Raw genomic sequence first — 18,216 nt, 5'->3', positions numbered from 1 at the left:
GTCCCACCTCCTCAGTTTCTCTGAACCGAGGGAGGTAAGGGAGGGCTTTCGCATCCAGCCTTGTTCACCCCTGCGTTCACCCACAGGGATCAGTGAAGGATAAAGCATTGGCACTGCAGGGTGAGCCCCTCACCTTCACTGTCACTCCGCCAATCCTTTCTGAGATGCTGCTGCTGCTGTTCCACTCTCACTCTCCGTTCTCACCACTTTATCTGGTGTGACTCCTGCCCAATCCCAGCTGTTCGCTGCCCTTCTTCACATTTTGTAGGCTGAAGGTTACATCTGTCTTAAGGTTTTGCCTGATGTGAATTTATTTGCAGAGTTGTTTTCCCTCATTTTCCTAGTAGTTCTTGTATAATATTCAAGAGAAAGGAGGGGAATATATTAACTTATATAGTTAGGTTTGAATGGGAAGTTCAGAGTTTTTTTTTTTTCAATTTAAATATATAAAGATGCCACTATACTGTGAAGTTGCCCAATGTTTACATAGTTTATTTCAAATTCCTTGGCTTGGCATTTAAAATGCTCCACTGTCCAGCTCTACCTCATTCAACTTCCATCTCCTTCATATATTTTACATGTTTGTTGAAGGTTATTGAATTATTCAGAGTTACCTTCCTGTTTCCCCATACTTGTGTTTACTTTGTTCCCTCCAGTTGAGATTTCCTTTCCACGTGGAAACCCTTCCTCACTTCCAGGATTCTCATTATCAGTGAAAATCCCATCTGGACTTCAAGCTCCCCTGCAATCGCATCTGATTCTTAAAGCTTTTCCTCTGGTTTCTGCATATTATTACAATCTCTTTATATGCTTATCCACAATTCCCATTGCTTATATCTTTTCAGAACTGTGTCCTATTTTATGTGATATTTTGGTTATTTGGGTACTGCTCCTACTTCCTACCAGAGAAGAAAGCCTGTGGCTTAGTTATATTTGTGCCTCATTTGCGCCTGAGTACAGAACATTGTGCATAATGTACATTTGATAAACATTTGCTGAAATGATAAAATTAAGCAAAAGGCCAAAATTATTTTTTTGAATGCATGGCACAATTTCCTCTCACTTTTCACTGATGCGCAATATAACCACTCATGGGGATAATTTGGCTCTTTTTTTTTCCCCCTGAAGCCACAGATCCCTGCGGATCAAAGCATCTTAACAGGAAGTGATTGCAGATGTACTTGTTCAGTCATGCAGACAGTCAAACTGTGTTTTGATTATTTTAATTGTCTTATTTCAATACAGAATAATTTGTTCTGGGCTTTTTATGAGTCCCTGATAGCTGTTAAGTATATTAAGAAAAAAAAATGGAAAACAATCTTCTTTAGTCTTCTACTGTTAAAATGGTGGCTCTCTATCATTATATGCATGCATTAATTGAACTAACTTTGGTAAAATTTAACTTCTACATTTAAATTGAGGTCAAAAGAATACCAGAAGTTTAAGAAAAAAATTTCTCTCCAAAACTGTAGGTTTCTAAAACACACAATTTTTTAAATAAAGTGGAACGTGAATATTTTCTCCCCACTGTTTCATTTAATTGGGTCCCTTTTCAAGTACAATTTACATGTCATTTTCTTCACTATTTTTAGCTTTGAAAGCTGTATTTGTTGAGAAAAACCTGTTTCCCAAAGACTTTCTGGATCGTGAAAGAAGAGCCAAGCAATTATGTCAAGAAACAAGTAGTGAAGTGAAGATAAAAAGAAATAAGAAGCAATTATGACTGAAAGAAAAATAAATATTTCATTGACACATGAAGTATGTGTATAAAATACATAAAAGAAATCAAGAATTTTGCCCATTCCTTTTTACTTTGTCCTTCAACTTTAGAATGATTTGTTTTCAGGCAATGCTTTTATCTGTCACCTTTCACTTTCCCTTTACTTTAAAAAAAAAGAAAGATTGGACTGAAGAGGGGGCAGCACAATTGGTATTACTTATTTGCAAGTGCTTGTATATAAAAAATGAAGAGTTTCAGAGCAAAGCATTTGACCAGTCACACTTTTGGTTGCTACTACAGAAAATATTTTGGCCAATTTTTATTGTAAAACCTGCATTGAAATTAAACACAATAGGTACTGACACATTATATCTACAAATTTGACTGAGAAAAACATACCCACTTATTTTCACTTTCTGGAGTTTTGAAAAATGATACTAATAATGCAATTAGAACTTGTCAGTAATGCTGTTCTATTAATTCTTATCAACTTATGTCTATTTTATATGTACTCATTGAGAAATTACTGCATAAGTTCTACCTCTATACTTTGTTATACTCTAAAATTAAGTGGCATAGTACAACCAAAGAGGTAATAGCCTCAAGAAAACAAGGGTTCTGAAGTTATGTAAAAACCTTCTATGTGGATGGTCAAATAAAAAATGCTTGCTTCTGAAACAGTGCCTCATTTTTAGATCCATTTTTCTTTGTAAATATCATCATCATCTATCAAGCAACCAATATTCTTATGTTGCTCTACATACATTCTGTCTCAGAGGAATGATTAATAAAATCTTTCACATAATTTTATTAATTATACATTAATACTTTAAAGTGTCCTTTCAAGATATTTCTATTTTAGGAAGAATTTTACAATAACAAATAAAAATACATGAAATAATTAACAATATGAAGGAGACTACTCTGTCTAGTAACTGCAAAAGTTCATTGGTATTTAAATCTGACAGTAATGATAAAACATATATATCTATTTCATGGTTAAAATCTGAGAGTGACCAATAATTGATGGCAGATTTGGGATTGGAACCCAAGCACCACTGTTTTGCCTTTCACCTTGTGTTTGCTTCTTACTACTTCTAAAGTCAGTGAAAATGAACTTGAACAGCAGAATTTCCAGTATCAGTGGAGCAAATGTTTTCATTAGGTGGAGAGGATGACAGAGGAAAGGTTTTTAGAAGACAGTTGCCTATTCCATCTATAATTCAGTGCATCCTGAGTCAGGCATTGCTTTCCTTCTCTTTGAGTGACAGCCACATATGGAGAGACTATAAGAGAATAATACATGTGACAGAATCAATCAACAAATGTTGGAGATGTTTTCAGAGTGGGCAAGACCCTAGAAAGCATGTTAAAAGGAAGAAGACTTGTCAGGTCTTGTTTAAGAAAGAGAATTCCTAGGAGATACAACCTGTCCTCAAATATTTCAAAACTGTTGTGAAGAAAGGGAGGAAAAGTAGAACTGATGGGCATAATTTTAAGAAAGCAGATTCTAGAATTGCTTCCTAATAACTGTTAATATGTGAAAAGGTATCTCATTTTCTCTTTTCTTCCATTGTCACTTCCCATCTTGGTGAGGAATGGTTGTCAGCAGGCCCACTGTATGGCTATCATAGGAAGGAGGAGCCTAGAGAAGACCCACCAGAGATATGCTGACTGGACCCAAGAGAAGGGAGTGGGCGAGGGAGGGGGAATTAGAAGGTGAGAAGGCAGAAGGGGTGAGTGAAGGAGATGACCAACATGTCTGGGAGATTAATTACATTGAGCAAGTAATAGCTGAATACATGAATGAAATCAGTAAATATGTTGAGAGTAATGAGGGTCAGATATCTCACTGTTGTAGAAGGTAATTACAAACTTTGAAAGGAGGAAAACTAGAAAGAACCCTGAGATTTGGGACTGAGATTAAAGATATCACTATGAACTCATGGTTTCAGATAGACAGATAAGGAGATAGAATGGAAAATGGAATATTTATGTGTTAGAAAATTATGTTTGCAGTACACTCTCAAATGATTCAGAAAATTCAAATGATAATACATTCATTCACGTATGTACCCCGACACACACACTCATTCATATATATATATATATGAATATATATATGTGTATATATATATATATATATATATATATATATATAGAGAGAGAGAGAGAGAGAGAGAGATAAATAAATAAATGGATGGATCCCTAGAAATTAGTTACATAGAAAGAGCACACACATGTGATGAAATGTTAACAATTGGGGAAACTGAGAGAGAAAAGAAGAATTGTATTATACCAGCACTTTTCTATAAACTTAAAAGTATTTCAAAGTAAACTAGTTTTTGAAAATGAAACATTGCCTTGGGACAAAGGATTCCTTGAGATGTCCGGGCAGAGGCTGAAGAACCCTGTCACTGGGTTATTGCAAAAAATTCTCCCACTGGTTGAAGATTTGATTGGATAATTCATCATTTTAAACTTTGAGCACATGATTAATGAACCATATGTTGGGGACAGTACAGTGGACTGAGACTTGAGCCTCATTTCCAGCAATTTAAGGAACTATTAAGATGTTAAGGAGATGTAATATGGGTATCAAACACTTTGTGAAGGCTCTTTTCCCTATCCATCCATCTATCCATCTGCCCATCCATTCCTCTGTCTGTCCATTCATTCATATATCCATCTGTCCATCTATCTATTTATCTACCCATTACCCATCCAATTATGGAAGGCATATGCAAGGGACTGTTTTCAGACACCATGTACACACAAATAAATAGAATACACTTCCCCTGCTACCTGCTTCTTGAAGTGAAGGCCCATAAAATTATAATGGTTTATTAAGCAAAGATTCAATGAGCCCCCTACTTTTCCTAGTATAATTTAGAAATTATTTTATAGACATATTTTACTATGTCCACCCCTAGAGATGACTTTGTCTGAAGTGATAGTCTGAAATAGTCTGGTTTGTATAGACAGACCTTCTCTCTCTGTTCTATTGCATGTGGAAGCACTACACTGTGTGTGCCCCTAATCCCTCATTCAGGGCTGCTTCTGTGAAAAGAGGGGCTGTCTCACAAGTACATGTAATGAGAATAGAGCTTTTAAAAGTGGGAAAGTCTTTTTTACTGATACTGTTTCTAATACTTAAGAACAACACATACCCAAAAGAAAAATAAAAAGACCTTTACTTATGCCTTACTCTTCTTTTATACCTTACAACTTCTAATTGTGCTAGACACGGTCTCACCTACCAAATGTTAATAGAACTGAAGACTTCATAAGCTATTTTGGAAATTAACATTTGGGTTTAATTATTTAAGATCCATTTTTTTTACAGTGAAAAGAACTTGTCACATTAAAATAGGGTGTGCATACACTTCAGTAGGCTACTTTGTTTGTAGCATGAAGATTTACACTAAATATAATTTAACTTGTTCTCTTTTCAGAACATTTTCCTCTTATTATCCAAAATATATGGAGCAAAATGACAGAGGGGAAAAATACTGGAAATTTAATCTATGGAAGGATGAACTTTAAGCCCTTTATTTATTAATGAGACCACTTGATTGTGTTTCTAAAGTATGGAATTAAGCACATTTTTACTTAAAAAACTATAAAATGATAAGAAATGCTAAGAGAAATAATGAAATTGAAACTGTAACGCCCTTGCTATTGTTTTTATATATATTCCCAGGTGGTTTTGCTGGTTAGCTTGGTTATAGTGGATGTAGAGATGTGCTCAAATTAATACCAAGACAGTTTGGATTTCACTAATTAATAATTTTGTTTTTCCTGATGTTCTAATGCAAAATAGAGTTGTAGAACGATTTGTGAAAACATTTAAAATGTTTGCAGTAATATTTTATGAACACTTGTGGTACCTTAATGTTTATTGAAAGAGCTGAAACCATGGAGGAGAAATTCGTGGCCATTGCTTTTTACTCCCCAAAATAAGGAAAATGTACAGTCTGCTTGAACTGCTCAAACATGAGTTCCTTACAGAACAAATTCATTAAATGATCCTACTAAGACAGAGTGTCTGTCTCTGTCACTGAAGGAAAAATAATGACCTGTTCCTGGGTAAATTACATTATAATCCGAGCATCGTAGACACAATAACTTGGTAACCAAGTGTACTTGTGATGGATGTTTGCTGGTGTCACTGCATGGGTAGAGAAGCATTGATTGAATCACAGCCTTGGACATTCAGACTTCTTATTTATGAATTACAGAGTAGAACAAAAGAATGATAGTGTTCTTAGGTAGCATAACTGCGTTTTTGGAAAATAATTTCTAACAGTGTTAAGTTAAAAGCTGGAAATGGGTTTGCTTATGTCAGAATAAGAAATATTAGGTTATAACCCAATATTTTGAAAATATTTAGAGATACGTATGTGGGCAATTAAAAATTGTAGTAAGTTAGGAGATTGTGGCCAATATCAGCCATTGGGATTCTCAAGGCTATTATTACGCTATAGACCTATTAAGACATTAAATGATGTTTATAGGGTCCCTGAAAAAGTTATTTTTAAATAAGCTCTTTTAAAGGTATCTTTATTCATTTTACTTTTTAAAATAGATTTACCAGAAATAATATTACATTTAGTAATCAATAGTAAATACTTGTTTAATTATAACTGGAACAAATTTTCCATTTTTCTTCTCAGAGGCCACATACGAATAATGCAACATATGCAATGTCTGATTGCCATTGATGTGATTGATTTGAACTAGAATAATGAAATCAAAACCCATTCAATTATATACCTGTTTTTATTAATTAACCAATTATAGAAAAAAGATGAAAGTTTTAAGAGCTCATAAAAGTAACACCAATGTTAACTATCAAATTCTCTTAATAGTAATTTTTGATAGTAATACTTATTTTAATAATAACATCTTGATATAATTTGGTAATCTGGTCTTTTTGTTCAGGCATAAAGTTTATATTTCTTTAATATTTAGACTTTTTACTAAGGATGGAAATGGGCCTTGTAGCCGCAGGAAATTCCTCTGACTATTGTATAATTTAGTGCATTTTCGAGGACTCTAAATGCAGCAGCAATTTGTCTCTCTGCAGTCTGGACTCGATAGCATTTTATTGTTTTTCTCGTAGGCATTTGGAAATATTTATGATGCAATACACTGGTAATCTTATGTGGTAGTCCTGTGAGAAACAAAAAGAACTAATTACTAGCAAATTTGTGGGCACTGGTGCATTCTCCCAAATTCTGTTTCCACTTGTTATGAAAGAAGTGAAATAATAAATAAAATACTAATATAAACTTAATGATCTTTTAAAATTCTAGTATTGTTTTCTCTCTCAGTTCTTGCATATTTCACCATTGATCAGTAACCCAATCATGTTAGGTCTTTCATACAAATGTGGTGAACACCTGCTTTAGTTTCAGAGGAATTAATCTAGCAATGTTCAAGATAAATAGAGTTGGCCTTGACTGATCAGGTGTTCCATGTCCTAGTGTTTCTCAGCAGGCATATTTTAATTAAAACATTACTGTGAATGATCAGAAGCAAATTTTGAGTAAGTACCTTAAAATTAAATAGCTTTTGAATAAAGTTTGTATGTAATAATATTGATTACCAGTGCTTAATAGAATAGGAATGGCATTTCAGTTCACTTTGGTAGATACTAAAATTTATCAAATTAATGCGTTAATTTAATTCACCTTAAAAGGTGCCACCATAAATTTGAATATCATGGTCTTATAAGATTACTCATCAGGTTGTTTGGTTCATGAGTATTTTGTGGTTTCTAATGAGTTATAATCCAAAAGCCAATGACATATGTGAATTTTTAAAATCAATATCTTGTGTGATCTTGTAATTTATTAAGTACCCAGAAATTTTCTGGGAGAAATGGATGTTCCAAGAATGTAAATTTTAATTATTAAGATTGTTAATAACAATGAGATAATAACTTGCAGATTCTTCTATAGGGGAAAAATTAGATCCTTCATAATATTATTTATTATTATTCTGATACAAACCAAGAACATAAACATGTGCCTAATGGATTACCACTTGATGACTGAAAAGCAATGATAACATTTTGACTATATATCTATAAACTGATATTTTGGGCAGAAAACATCTGAGATAATTAATATATTATAAAATGATACACAGAAATTTATTTTTTATGTAAAACTTGTTTACTCATTAGCTTTTCCTATTGTTGCATTGCTACTTACAACTTTGTGTACTAATTTAATCCTTGATTTTTGTATGTATCTGTATTTTCAGTTTAACAAAACATCATTTCTGACAATTATTTTGGATTGCACTTTAAGAACTTTTTCCTTTGCAAATTGTGTATCTAAGCAAGTGGAGTTTAAATATATAAATATATACATATATATATTAGAAAAGAATGTGAAATATTTAAATAATGATGCCACACCTTAATTTTGGAGAATATTTGACTATTAGAAATCTTTACATGTAATAGTGATTCTTCATAACTGAATTCATTTTTGGGTCATGAGGACCTCCCTAATGGTTTGCAAAACACTCTAGAAATATAGTTCTTCAATTATTTAAGGCTAACTACACATTATTCCAGAGGCTTTTATCTTTACTCCCAATAAAAAGTTATTTTCTAGCAATTTATTCAACTAGGAGTTATTAAGGGTTACTACAATATATTATTTGTAAGGCAAAATTAATGTTACTAAAATTTACAAGGCCTTCAGTGTCGATTTTCCACCAAATCGGTTTACCACCGATCTTTGGTAAAATCGCAAAAACTCATTGTGCTCAAGATGTAAGTAATCACAGTCAAATTTTCTGCAGTTTTAGTGGCAAGCACTTCAATGGGGTGTGATTAGTGTTGTTGTGACTCGGTTGTAGTTTCCAGTTGTAGCTTTCTTATATTTGTTATTTGTTGAATTACTCTTCAATTTTTTAAAGAAATTGCTTTCGTTTGTTATTGTTGTACTACTTATATTTGGTTGTAATTTCATTTCTTCATAATTTTCTGAGGTTTCTTTTCGCTTTGTACATGTTGAAAAGTACATGTTGGTTTTGGAGTATTTTGCCCCACAAATTTCATAACTTTTACTGTTGTAGAGAGTTAGCTAGGTTACTTAATTGATTTAGAATATATTAATTTTCTAATGCTATAGATCTAAAACCACACTGGAATGTGTCATTTTTTAAAATTCCATTTCTTTTTCTAATATTTTGTTTGTTTATTTTAGAGGGGGAAAGAGTGGGTGAGAAACATCAATGTGTGGTTGGTTCTCATGGGCCCCTTATTGGGGACCTGGCCTGCAACCCAGGCATGTGCCCTGACTGGGATTTGACCTGTCAACTGTTTGGTTTCCGGCCGGCTCTCAATCTACTGAGCTACACAAGCCAGGGTATTTTTTTGATCTATAAACCATTTCAGAGTAGTCTGGAGAGAGAATTCCACTGATATCAGAGTTTTAGGTATTCCATTTAAAGCCATGGGAAAAGACAGAAAAAATGTATCATATAGCCATTTAGTGATAATATTACTATTAATAATGCCCCAGAATTATAACTTCTTTTTTGATTTTAAGAAACTACTATATATTTTGAACTAGTTTTTAAAAGAATATAAAAAACTACCATGAACACATAGCCTATTTCTCTTAATAGATGACGCTTAGTCTGAACACTGACATTAGAATATTTTTGTGGTAATTTGTCCTAAGAAGACAGAAAATTCTAACAGGTAGAAAGTTTGTTTTGAGCGTTATATGATAAACTCTGATCACTTTGAAAATTAACAAACTTTGAATTACTGCAGAGGTCAAAATGTTTAAGATCTTGTTGTGGAGTCTTCTATTGACTTTCTCTGGAAGTCAAGCCTCACGACACTTGGCTCAAAGAAATACTGAGTTTGCAGCGGATCTTTATCAAGCTATTTGTTCATCTCATGAGAACAACATAGTATTTTCCCCGCTTGGAACGGTGTTGGCTCTTGGAATGGTGCAACTGGGAGCAAAAGGAAAAGCACGACAGCAGATAAGACAAACATTAAAATTTCAGGAAATCTCAACTGGTAAGATTCTAATATATGATTATGCGTACTGGATGATATCTGGCCAAATTTATTTTTAAAATATTAGAGATAAGTTCAGGGTCACAGAACCTTAATAAATAAAAAAAATTACAAAAAGTATAAAATTATAATTAATTGGAAAATTATAATATAAATAGTATCCATTTGTTTATAATTGTTTCCTAATAAAAATGTTACCAAAATAATTTACTAGGAAATTAATTCTATACAGATATAAAATTATGAGTGTATCTGTATATCTTATTCCAATCTGTTTCAGATATTTTTTAATTAATCAAGATTAAGCTTTGTGTATACGTGTGTGCATATGCATATATACACCCATATATGTTTATATACACATATTCTTCCACTATCCCTTGCTATGTTGTGATCATTTTCTCATATCATGGACTATTTCAGAATATAAATATTAATTGTTGCCTTTTATTGACTCTTACAGAAATATCACTACTTACTTAGCCCTTCCTCCTTAGGTCTTTTCCAATACTTCTCTTATAAAAATATTCTGGTGAGCACCCTCACCCAGAAATCTTTATGTAGAATTCATTAGCTTTTAAAAGCTTGCTTTCTAAGTAAAATTGAAGCTTTTCACTTAAATGAGACAACAGAGCATTAATGTATACATTTTTAAAGCTTATTTGGTTATTAGTCTTTAAAGAAAATTTGGAAAAATGAACACTTCAGAGGCCTTTTTACATGTGAGTGGTTGTTGTTTTGGAGTCTGCTGACATCCCATCTGAAGGGGCCGCTGCCCATTTCCCTGGCTCTCCTGTACTATCAATTTCCATGATAACTCTAATTTTAAACTTTTACATCTCTGTCAGATCACAGGTCCTGAACATTAAAGGAACATCCAGGTCTCTCATTTGGGAATTTATTTACTATAACTAATTTCAATATACTTGTCTTAGCACAGCATAGTTATATTTAGAAATGTGTTTTTCTCCTTTACAAGGTTTTCTTTGCATCATTTTAAACAAAGGCAATTTTATGTTAGAAAAAAGCTGACGAGAGTGAAGTTAATTGCAAACATTTTCCTTTGTGAATAATGTAAGAGGAAGCCACTATGTTCCAGAGTCAGTCTTCACTGTTTGTATTAATTTCAGCAAATCCCACTACACAGTCCCAGAAACATTTAAATCACATGGTACAGTTTGAATGGTAATAGAACATTTATGAAGATACGTAAAGTTGATTCCATGATAAACCGGCAAATTAGAGCCTCTAAAATCTAAATTACTTTAAATGGATTTAATCTTACAGAGAAATGCAGATATCTTAACAACTCCGGATTGTGAATGTAATAATAATCACAGTAATAATGATGACAGTATCAAACACGTATAGATATATGTGTATATTAGCAGTAATTGTTTTATATGCTTGATATACAAGATCTCATTTAATTTTCTGAATTACTCTGTGAGGTACACATACCACTGATGTACAGATGAGGTCACTAAAGCAAAGAAATGTTAAGTGACTTTCCTAGAACTAATTTCAAAAATGATTCAGGGAGGGTTAAAGATCATAAGAACAATAATGAAAATCTTTATCTTTTCTTTGGAAGAATATATACAGATAATTGAATACGAAGATTTCAGCACATATGACTAGATGTATCAAACCTGCTTTCCTGGTATGCTTTGTGAAGGCAGAGAGGGGGCACAGATGAAGGAAAACTACAAAAAGAAAAGAAAAGGCCATCCAAAAAGGGAGAAGATTTGAAAGATATAAAAGAAGGGAAATGAAGGAATAAGGAGAAAAGAGACAGAATTAAGAAGGGGAGACAAGAAGAAGGGTAAACACCCAGGACATCTGGAGCGAGAGGGGCTCTAAGGACAGGAGGAGACTGTGACAGGCAGGAAGGTGGTGCCTGGGAGAGCCACACTGGGACCCAAGACAGAAAGAAACATTGGCAATCATGATCCTGTCTTTATTTAAAATTTGTATGTTTTGTTTACTAAAATTTATTGAAATTAATACCGATTTTTTAACAAATATACTACAGTAAAAGATTATTTGTCTTGATTATTGAATTCATTGCCATCTCCTTAAATTTTATGCCCAAGGTATGTGTCTTTCACTGACTCATCTCAGTCCTGGCCCTGCCGTTGGTTCCCAATGATTACTGAAAGCTGCACTCAGTTGAATCAGGCTATAGTTTACTTTTTCTGCTCCCAATCTGTTTCACATAAACAGCAGGCTTATTCTGGAGATTAGCATATGACTCCTGGCAGCCTGCCCCGCTGGGGCTCTCAGTGTGCTCAGTTTTCCTTCTTTCCCCCAGTACCAAAACATCTGCTCAGAATTTTTTACTGAACCTCTGATAATGTTCCATTTTTCTTTTCCTCTAATAATTTCACTTACTAATCAAAAACTCACACAAAGGTGCTTCTTAATTCCAAGGGTGTTATGGAGAGAGAGCTGGGCACAAATTCTTGACTCAGCTCTGTAATCAAATGACCTTGTGATATGGCACCTTTCACGCTACCGTGTGTATCTCTCTGGAGTTTAGATTCCTCACTATAAAAAGAGGAGTTTGGATGAGATGATTTATATGGACCATTTGGTGAAAATAATCTCGAATCTTATGACCATCTTTGTTTTCATCTTTGAATCTCTCACATGGCATTCACAATTGGCTGTTGGGCATTTCACAGCAAGAGAAGCAAACATATACTAGACTTCAGAACATTTTATGGAGGTCTGGTACAATCAAGCCAAAAGTCATATTCATCCCATGACGAGTAGGTTTTCCCTAGCTCTATTTTAGGAAATTAAATAAACATATTTTCATAGCTTTTTATAAGCCACGTATATATATTATTTTTATCTATGCTGAGAGAAGTTGTTAATCTATAAATTAAATCAACTTTGTAAGGCTGATAGCTTTACATTTTCCTCCAGATCTGTGCAACTTGCTGACATTTTTGTATTGACTTCTGAGTCCAGTGATCTATCAAAGGGCAGCTGATCGTCTGTCACACAGTCTTAGACCTTTAAGTACCTGACATAAATCTATTTGCTCTGATAAATGAGTTCGAGCTATTTTTTCTCCCGCTCTCCTTTTTGTCCCCTTTCCCTTAAAGATGTACATGAGTTACAAGTTCCTGCAAACTGGTTTCACATATTGCCACTTTACTTCTGACCTTAATTAATTCTTTTAGAGAAGCTTGCTGCCTTCACCAAGAAGTCTTCTTTGTAGCCTCCCAGCTATCGAGACATCTTTCTTGGCCTCAAACAGCAGGAAATGATTGCATTCGAAATCACTGCAGAAACAAGTAAAACAGATTAACTTCCGTCCCTTCCTTATATAAGGAATTACAGGATTGTAAAGAATTACCCAAATTCTTCAGATGAACTTTCGTATCTAACATCTTTTCTGTCTGTGTTTATGTTCCACATATGGGGACTTACAGTGTGAAATATAATATACCATACTTCCCAGAGCCTCTTGTATGGTTGTGTAGGCTGTACCTACACAAGACTGCCAGGACAAAGAAGCAATTAGGGACTGAAATGTAGCCTCTACTCACTCAGCTGGATAAGATGTGAGGCATGAGGTTGTAGCAACCCATTGAAGGTATGTGTTCTTGTTTGCACAAAGATACCGTGTGGGCTGACAAATGTTAACACACACACACAAACATGCACACATGCTTATATCCAGTAGACACTGAGTATTCGATTTATCTCAGTAATATTTTTAAATGCCTTTATGTAATGGGCATCTTACAATGATAAAACATGTATGTTTCTTCAATAGAAATTAATTGCATTTAAGCACCTTTAAAGTTATAGAAGTGGTATTTTCAGTATTTAACTGAAAATATGACAAAGGCCCTGAATAAACATTTGATGTGAAATATAGTTCCCAGACTAAATGATTGAGTTCCAGGATTAAGCCAAAGGGGATGAAAAACATTGGTGCCATTTGGTGAGTAATAGGAAGCCACTGAGAAAGATCATAGAATTCTCTCATAGGCACGAACACCTTTCTGACAACACTGTGGTCAGAATGATCCAGTGATAAACAAATATAATAGGCCAACGGCGATTCTTAGCTGACTGTGATGGACTCATTTGGCTAGTGGCTATAGTTAGTGGCTATAGCTAATAGCTATAGTGGGATGATTAAAGATTTTTATTGTTCACGTAGACAACCAAAGTATGTAGATGCATGAACCCAAAGAAACAGGCAATTCTAATTGTTATGCATCTCTAGAAATGATTATAGGGATCGCCTTGTAAACTTCGAATCTTGGACAGGTGCAGTTGCTCATAAGAGAGTAATTCTTTCTTAAATGGAAATAAAAGTAATGTTGAAGAGAATTACTAATCACTGTCACAGGCCCCATCTGCATCTATTAGCATTACCCTTTTATAAATACTGCATGTTATGCAAAAAATGAGATTCTAATGATAAATTTCCAACAACAAGAATAAGCTAAATTTGACTATTAAGAGGGAGTTTCCTTCACACTGTTTAGTTTGTTTTTGACAAATTTCAAATTTACACGGATAATTTTGTTCCTATATAAAAGCTGATTTCTTTAGGAAATCAATATTCCATGGGAGATAAATGCTTAAATATTTATACTAAATTAGAAGGGATTATTAATTATACTTAAGGGTGCAAAAAGTGATAAGAATCAGATTGTTTAGAAGGAAAGCTGAAAAGCTATTGTTTTTATGTTTTCAACATGTCAGTATACATTATAATTATTTTTTAGGAGAAGAATTTTCTCTGCTGAAGTCATTTTTCTCTGCCATCTCAGAGAAAAAACAAGAATTTACATTTAATCTTGCCAATGCCCTCTACCTTCAAGAAGGATTCACTGTGAAAGAACAGTATCTCCATGGCAACAAGAAATTTTTTCAGAGTGCCATAAAAGTGGTGGATTTTCAGGATGCAAAAGCTTGTGCAGAGACAATAAGTGCCTGGGTAGAAAGCAAAACAGATGGTAAAGTTTTCCATTTTCATAAAAATCATTATTGACATTGTATTCATAGTTTTTAATATCTTTAAGAATGGTTGAATATTTCCCTACCAAACTGGCTCAGCGCGATAAATCTCTTATTTCTTTTCCTTGCTATTTAAATTTAAACTAAAACAAAACTGAGATAAACTATGAACTGCTTTGAAAAAAACACAGATTCTTTTTTTTTTTAGAAACACCTATTTGTGGAATTCTTACTGGAAAAATTTTACTAGTAATTTCTGTTATTATATAGATTTTTAAAGTATGGCAGCAGGAATAATATCTTTTTGGCCAGATAAAAATGAGATCTGTCAATCCCAAATGCTTTTTTCCTCACAAATACTATAAATAATTAACACATCTTAGTTGGATGTGTTAATGTTTAATAATAAATGTTGATAGTCCTATTATAAACATGGTAATCTTAACTTGAAATTAAATACAAGCTAGCAAAAATTCCAAAAGGACTATAGAATGACACAGCAGAAAGAACATAAGCTTAAAGTCATACAGATGAATTCAGATTTTAACAAATTCTAAGCTATGCCTCAATTAAAATGAGGATATTATTAAATTTCAGGGCTATTAAAAAGTCTAACAATAACTATGTGAAGTGACAAGCATATATCTGGTCCCCAATAAACGGTGGTCTGTTTATTTGCTTATTCATTTTACTACAAAAAAATGGTGATGGTAATATAGTAAGATGCTACTATATTCTTTACGGGAAGCCTCATACAGGAACTGTCAGTTGAAAACATGAGGTGGTGGTTGTGAGTTGTGTTCGTAGGGAAGTCCTATTAATAATATACAAAATGAGGACATCCCTAGGCAGCTGTATGGCACCCATTCATGCCTTTGTCTCATAACTTTGAAATATTCATTGGACATTGATATAGGAGACGGTACTCTTGGAAGAAGAAAATCATACTAGCAGCTCTGTATTGTCTCTTCCAATGGTCAGTGGCTGCAGCTGCGAGTAGAAGACTGGGTGTCCCATTACCTTATTCATTCTGATTGACCTGCTGGAGCACCTTGAAATAACATTTGAAAAATGCCAATAAATGCACAGGAAGAAACTTTTTTTCTTTCTGAAAAACAATTTATAGAAAATAATCTTACTAAAGAGAGTTCGTTACTAGGTCAGTTCACATTTGCTTAAGACAATCTTGTCTCTCCTGTTTCCTAGGTAAATCCTGTTTGTACCTGTTTCTAAGTAAAATATTTAATAGTGCTACCCTTTACTCTCAAAATTGGTGTGTTTAGGTGATCTGCAAGAGAAATTTTTAAAAAATTCTATTGAAGTATTTCCACTGAGCTAATGCATATTTCTTCCTGCCTCCTCTTCTATCTCCTTCACAGGAAAAATTAAAAACATGTTTTCAGGGAAAGAATTTGGCCCTCTGACTCGGCTTGTCCTGGTGAATGCTATTTATTTCAAGGGGGATTGGAAACAAAAATTCAGAAAAGAGGATACACAGCTGATGAATTTCACTAAGAAAGATGGTGCAGCAGTCAAAGTTCCAATGATGAAGGCTATTTTGAGAACAAAATATGGTAACATGAGAAAGCACACTCTAAAGCATGACTTGGGGGATTGCCAGGTGTATTTAGTATTTTGTTTTCTCTTTTCCAGGTTATTTTTCTGAATCCTCCATGAACTACCAGGTTTTGGAATTACCTTACAAAAGTGACGAGTTCAGTTTAATCATTATACTTCCTGCAGAAGAGGTGAACATAGAAAAAATGGAAAAACTAATTACTGCTCATCAAATCTTGAAATGGTTCTCTGATATGCAAGAAGAGGAAGTGGAAATAAGCCTCCCTAGGTTGGTAATGTTGTTTTATTATTCTGGTTCTTATATTTTCACTGATGGAGAGATTCATGTAGTCAGCTGAATTATAACAACTGCTTGAAAGGCTATAGACAAAAATGAAAAGGAAAACACATTTGGAAGTATTACTCCATGTTATGGACACAAAAGCAGGTCTGAACATCACCAGCATTGCTTTGGCATGAGGAGGACTGAGTTGAAGTGCTGTGTATTCTCTCATAAAGATGAGGGAATATAATTCTGCAAACTAGAATGCTAGGGTTAAAAGAAATTATCACTATTTTTATCATACAAGGTTGTTTTTTCTTGATTAGAATTTAAAATTCTTATTTTCTATCAGGTTTAAGGAAAATAAAACCCCCAAACACTTAGGATACTATACAATGAAAAGACACGTTAAATCGCCTTTGAGAGACAATGTTCTAACAGTCACTGAATTTTATATAGACTCCTGGGATTGGTTTTAGACAGTCAATACAAAATGGAAAACGCAAAGGCATGACTCAGTAAGTAGTCATTTTAAACACTAATTTTGTGGTATTATGCTGCTAGATGACAGGAAACATTCCAGAGAGTAAGATGTGCCCAAATAGCTCAATTCACACTCTATCTGAATTTTTAAAGAGACAGATGTCTAATAGATTGTATTCTGTCTTTTTATTTCTATTTTTTTCTTCAAACTCATCAAGGCCTAACTATCTGTGTGCCTCTCTTCCCGAATCCTTGGCCTCTTAAGCCTTCTCGGCTTTCCTTTTTCCCTCAGTTAGCCAAGATCCAGTCAGTCATTTTGATCCTTCTCTCACCAAATTTTTTAATCTTTTTTTCACCTTGTCTTTTCCCCTAATTCTCTCCCCAGCCACCCTCAATCCTGAGTCTGCTCATAAAACCACTCCAGCTCCTCAACTACTGATTTTGTTCAGCAAAACCCAGAAAGCAGTTGCTTCTGGTCTCCCCAAGGCTGGAGCTTGGGTTTCCATGTTTATCTTCAAATCACCTTCTCTTCCAACTCCCACACCACACCACAACTTCACCTCTGTTCTCCATGTACTGCTCTGTGCTGCTTTCTCTTACGAGAAACATGGATCTCAGCTTCCTATTCCTTAAAGAAAATACGTGGTCAAGCAAACTCACCTCTCTACCCTTCACCTCAAAACATGTATAAATTTTTGCGGATCATCTCTTTTTCTCCCTTCTTTGATGTCCTATAAAGGTAGCCTATCATTTTCTCATTCTAACTCTGGGCTTTTGATCCAAATGTTATTATTCATCCTATTTTTCTTAAAAATCTTTCTTTAATCCCTGTGGCAGAATTTCTATTAATTTCTTTCTCTCTGTAAAATTTTCCTGCTCCCTGACTTGCCTTTTTTCTTTCGCTTCCCTAATAATGTTCACCAGAGTTTTATCTTTAAATTTTTCTCTTCTTACTCTTTTCCTAAAATTTGTCCTTTATTATTCATGTCTCTAAAATCTGACTTTCTCTCTCCAATTTGTCTTCTGATTCCCCATCATCTGTATAATCTCTACCTGGACATTCTTCAGGCTTTCAAAGAGTACTTTTTTAAAGCTACTTCCGTGTGCCAACCATGGGGGATT

The 18,216-nt window shown here is 33.9% G+C and overlaps 2 protein-coding genes across 2 annotated transcripts in view; both read left to right on the top strand.

The window, feature by feature from the left end:
• The window catches only part of WDR49 (WD repeat domain 49), a 125,055-nt gene extending 119,789 nt beyond the window's left edge, over positions 1-5,266 (top strand). The window contains exons 18-19 of the mRNA XM_045851169.1: positions 1,593-1,713; positions 5,176-5,266. Of these exons, the coding sequence (XP_045707125.1) occupies positions 1,593-1,713; positions 5,176-5,266 (212 nt within the window). The remainder of the gene's footprint in view (positions 1-1,592; positions 1,714-5,175) is intronic.
• Positions 5,267-7,143: 1,877 nt separating this feature from the next.
• The window catches only part of SERPINI2 (serpin family I member 2), a 31,174-nt gene continuing 20,101 nt past the window's right edge, over positions 7,144-18,216 (top strand). Inside the window, exons 1-5 of the mRNA XM_045851713.1 lie at positions 7,144-7,271; positions 9,525-9,779; positions 14,540-14,770; positions 16,151-16,345; positions 16,425-16,617. Coding sequence (XP_045707669.1) covers positions 9,533-9,779; positions 14,540-14,770; positions 16,151-16,345; positions 16,425-16,617 — 866 coding nt within the window. The 5' untranslated portion in view covers positions 7,144-7,271; positions 9,525-9,532. The remainder of the gene's footprint in view (positions 7,272-9,524; positions 9,780-14,539; positions 14,771-16,150; positions 16,346-16,424; positions 16,618-18,216) is intronic.

Source organism: Phyllostomus hastatus, unplaced genomic scaffold (genome assembly GCF_019186645.2).
Source record: "Phyllostomus hastatus isolate PE091 unplaced genomic scaffold, TTU_PhHast_1.1 phas_contig_86, whole genome shotgun sequence".
In the NCBI taxonomy this organism is placed as follows: domain Eukaryota; kingdom Metazoa; phylum Chordata; class Mammalia; order Chiroptera; family Phyllostomidae; genus Phyllostomus; species Phyllostomus hastatus.
This window is presented reverse-complemented; position numbering and strand designations above follow the sequence as displayed.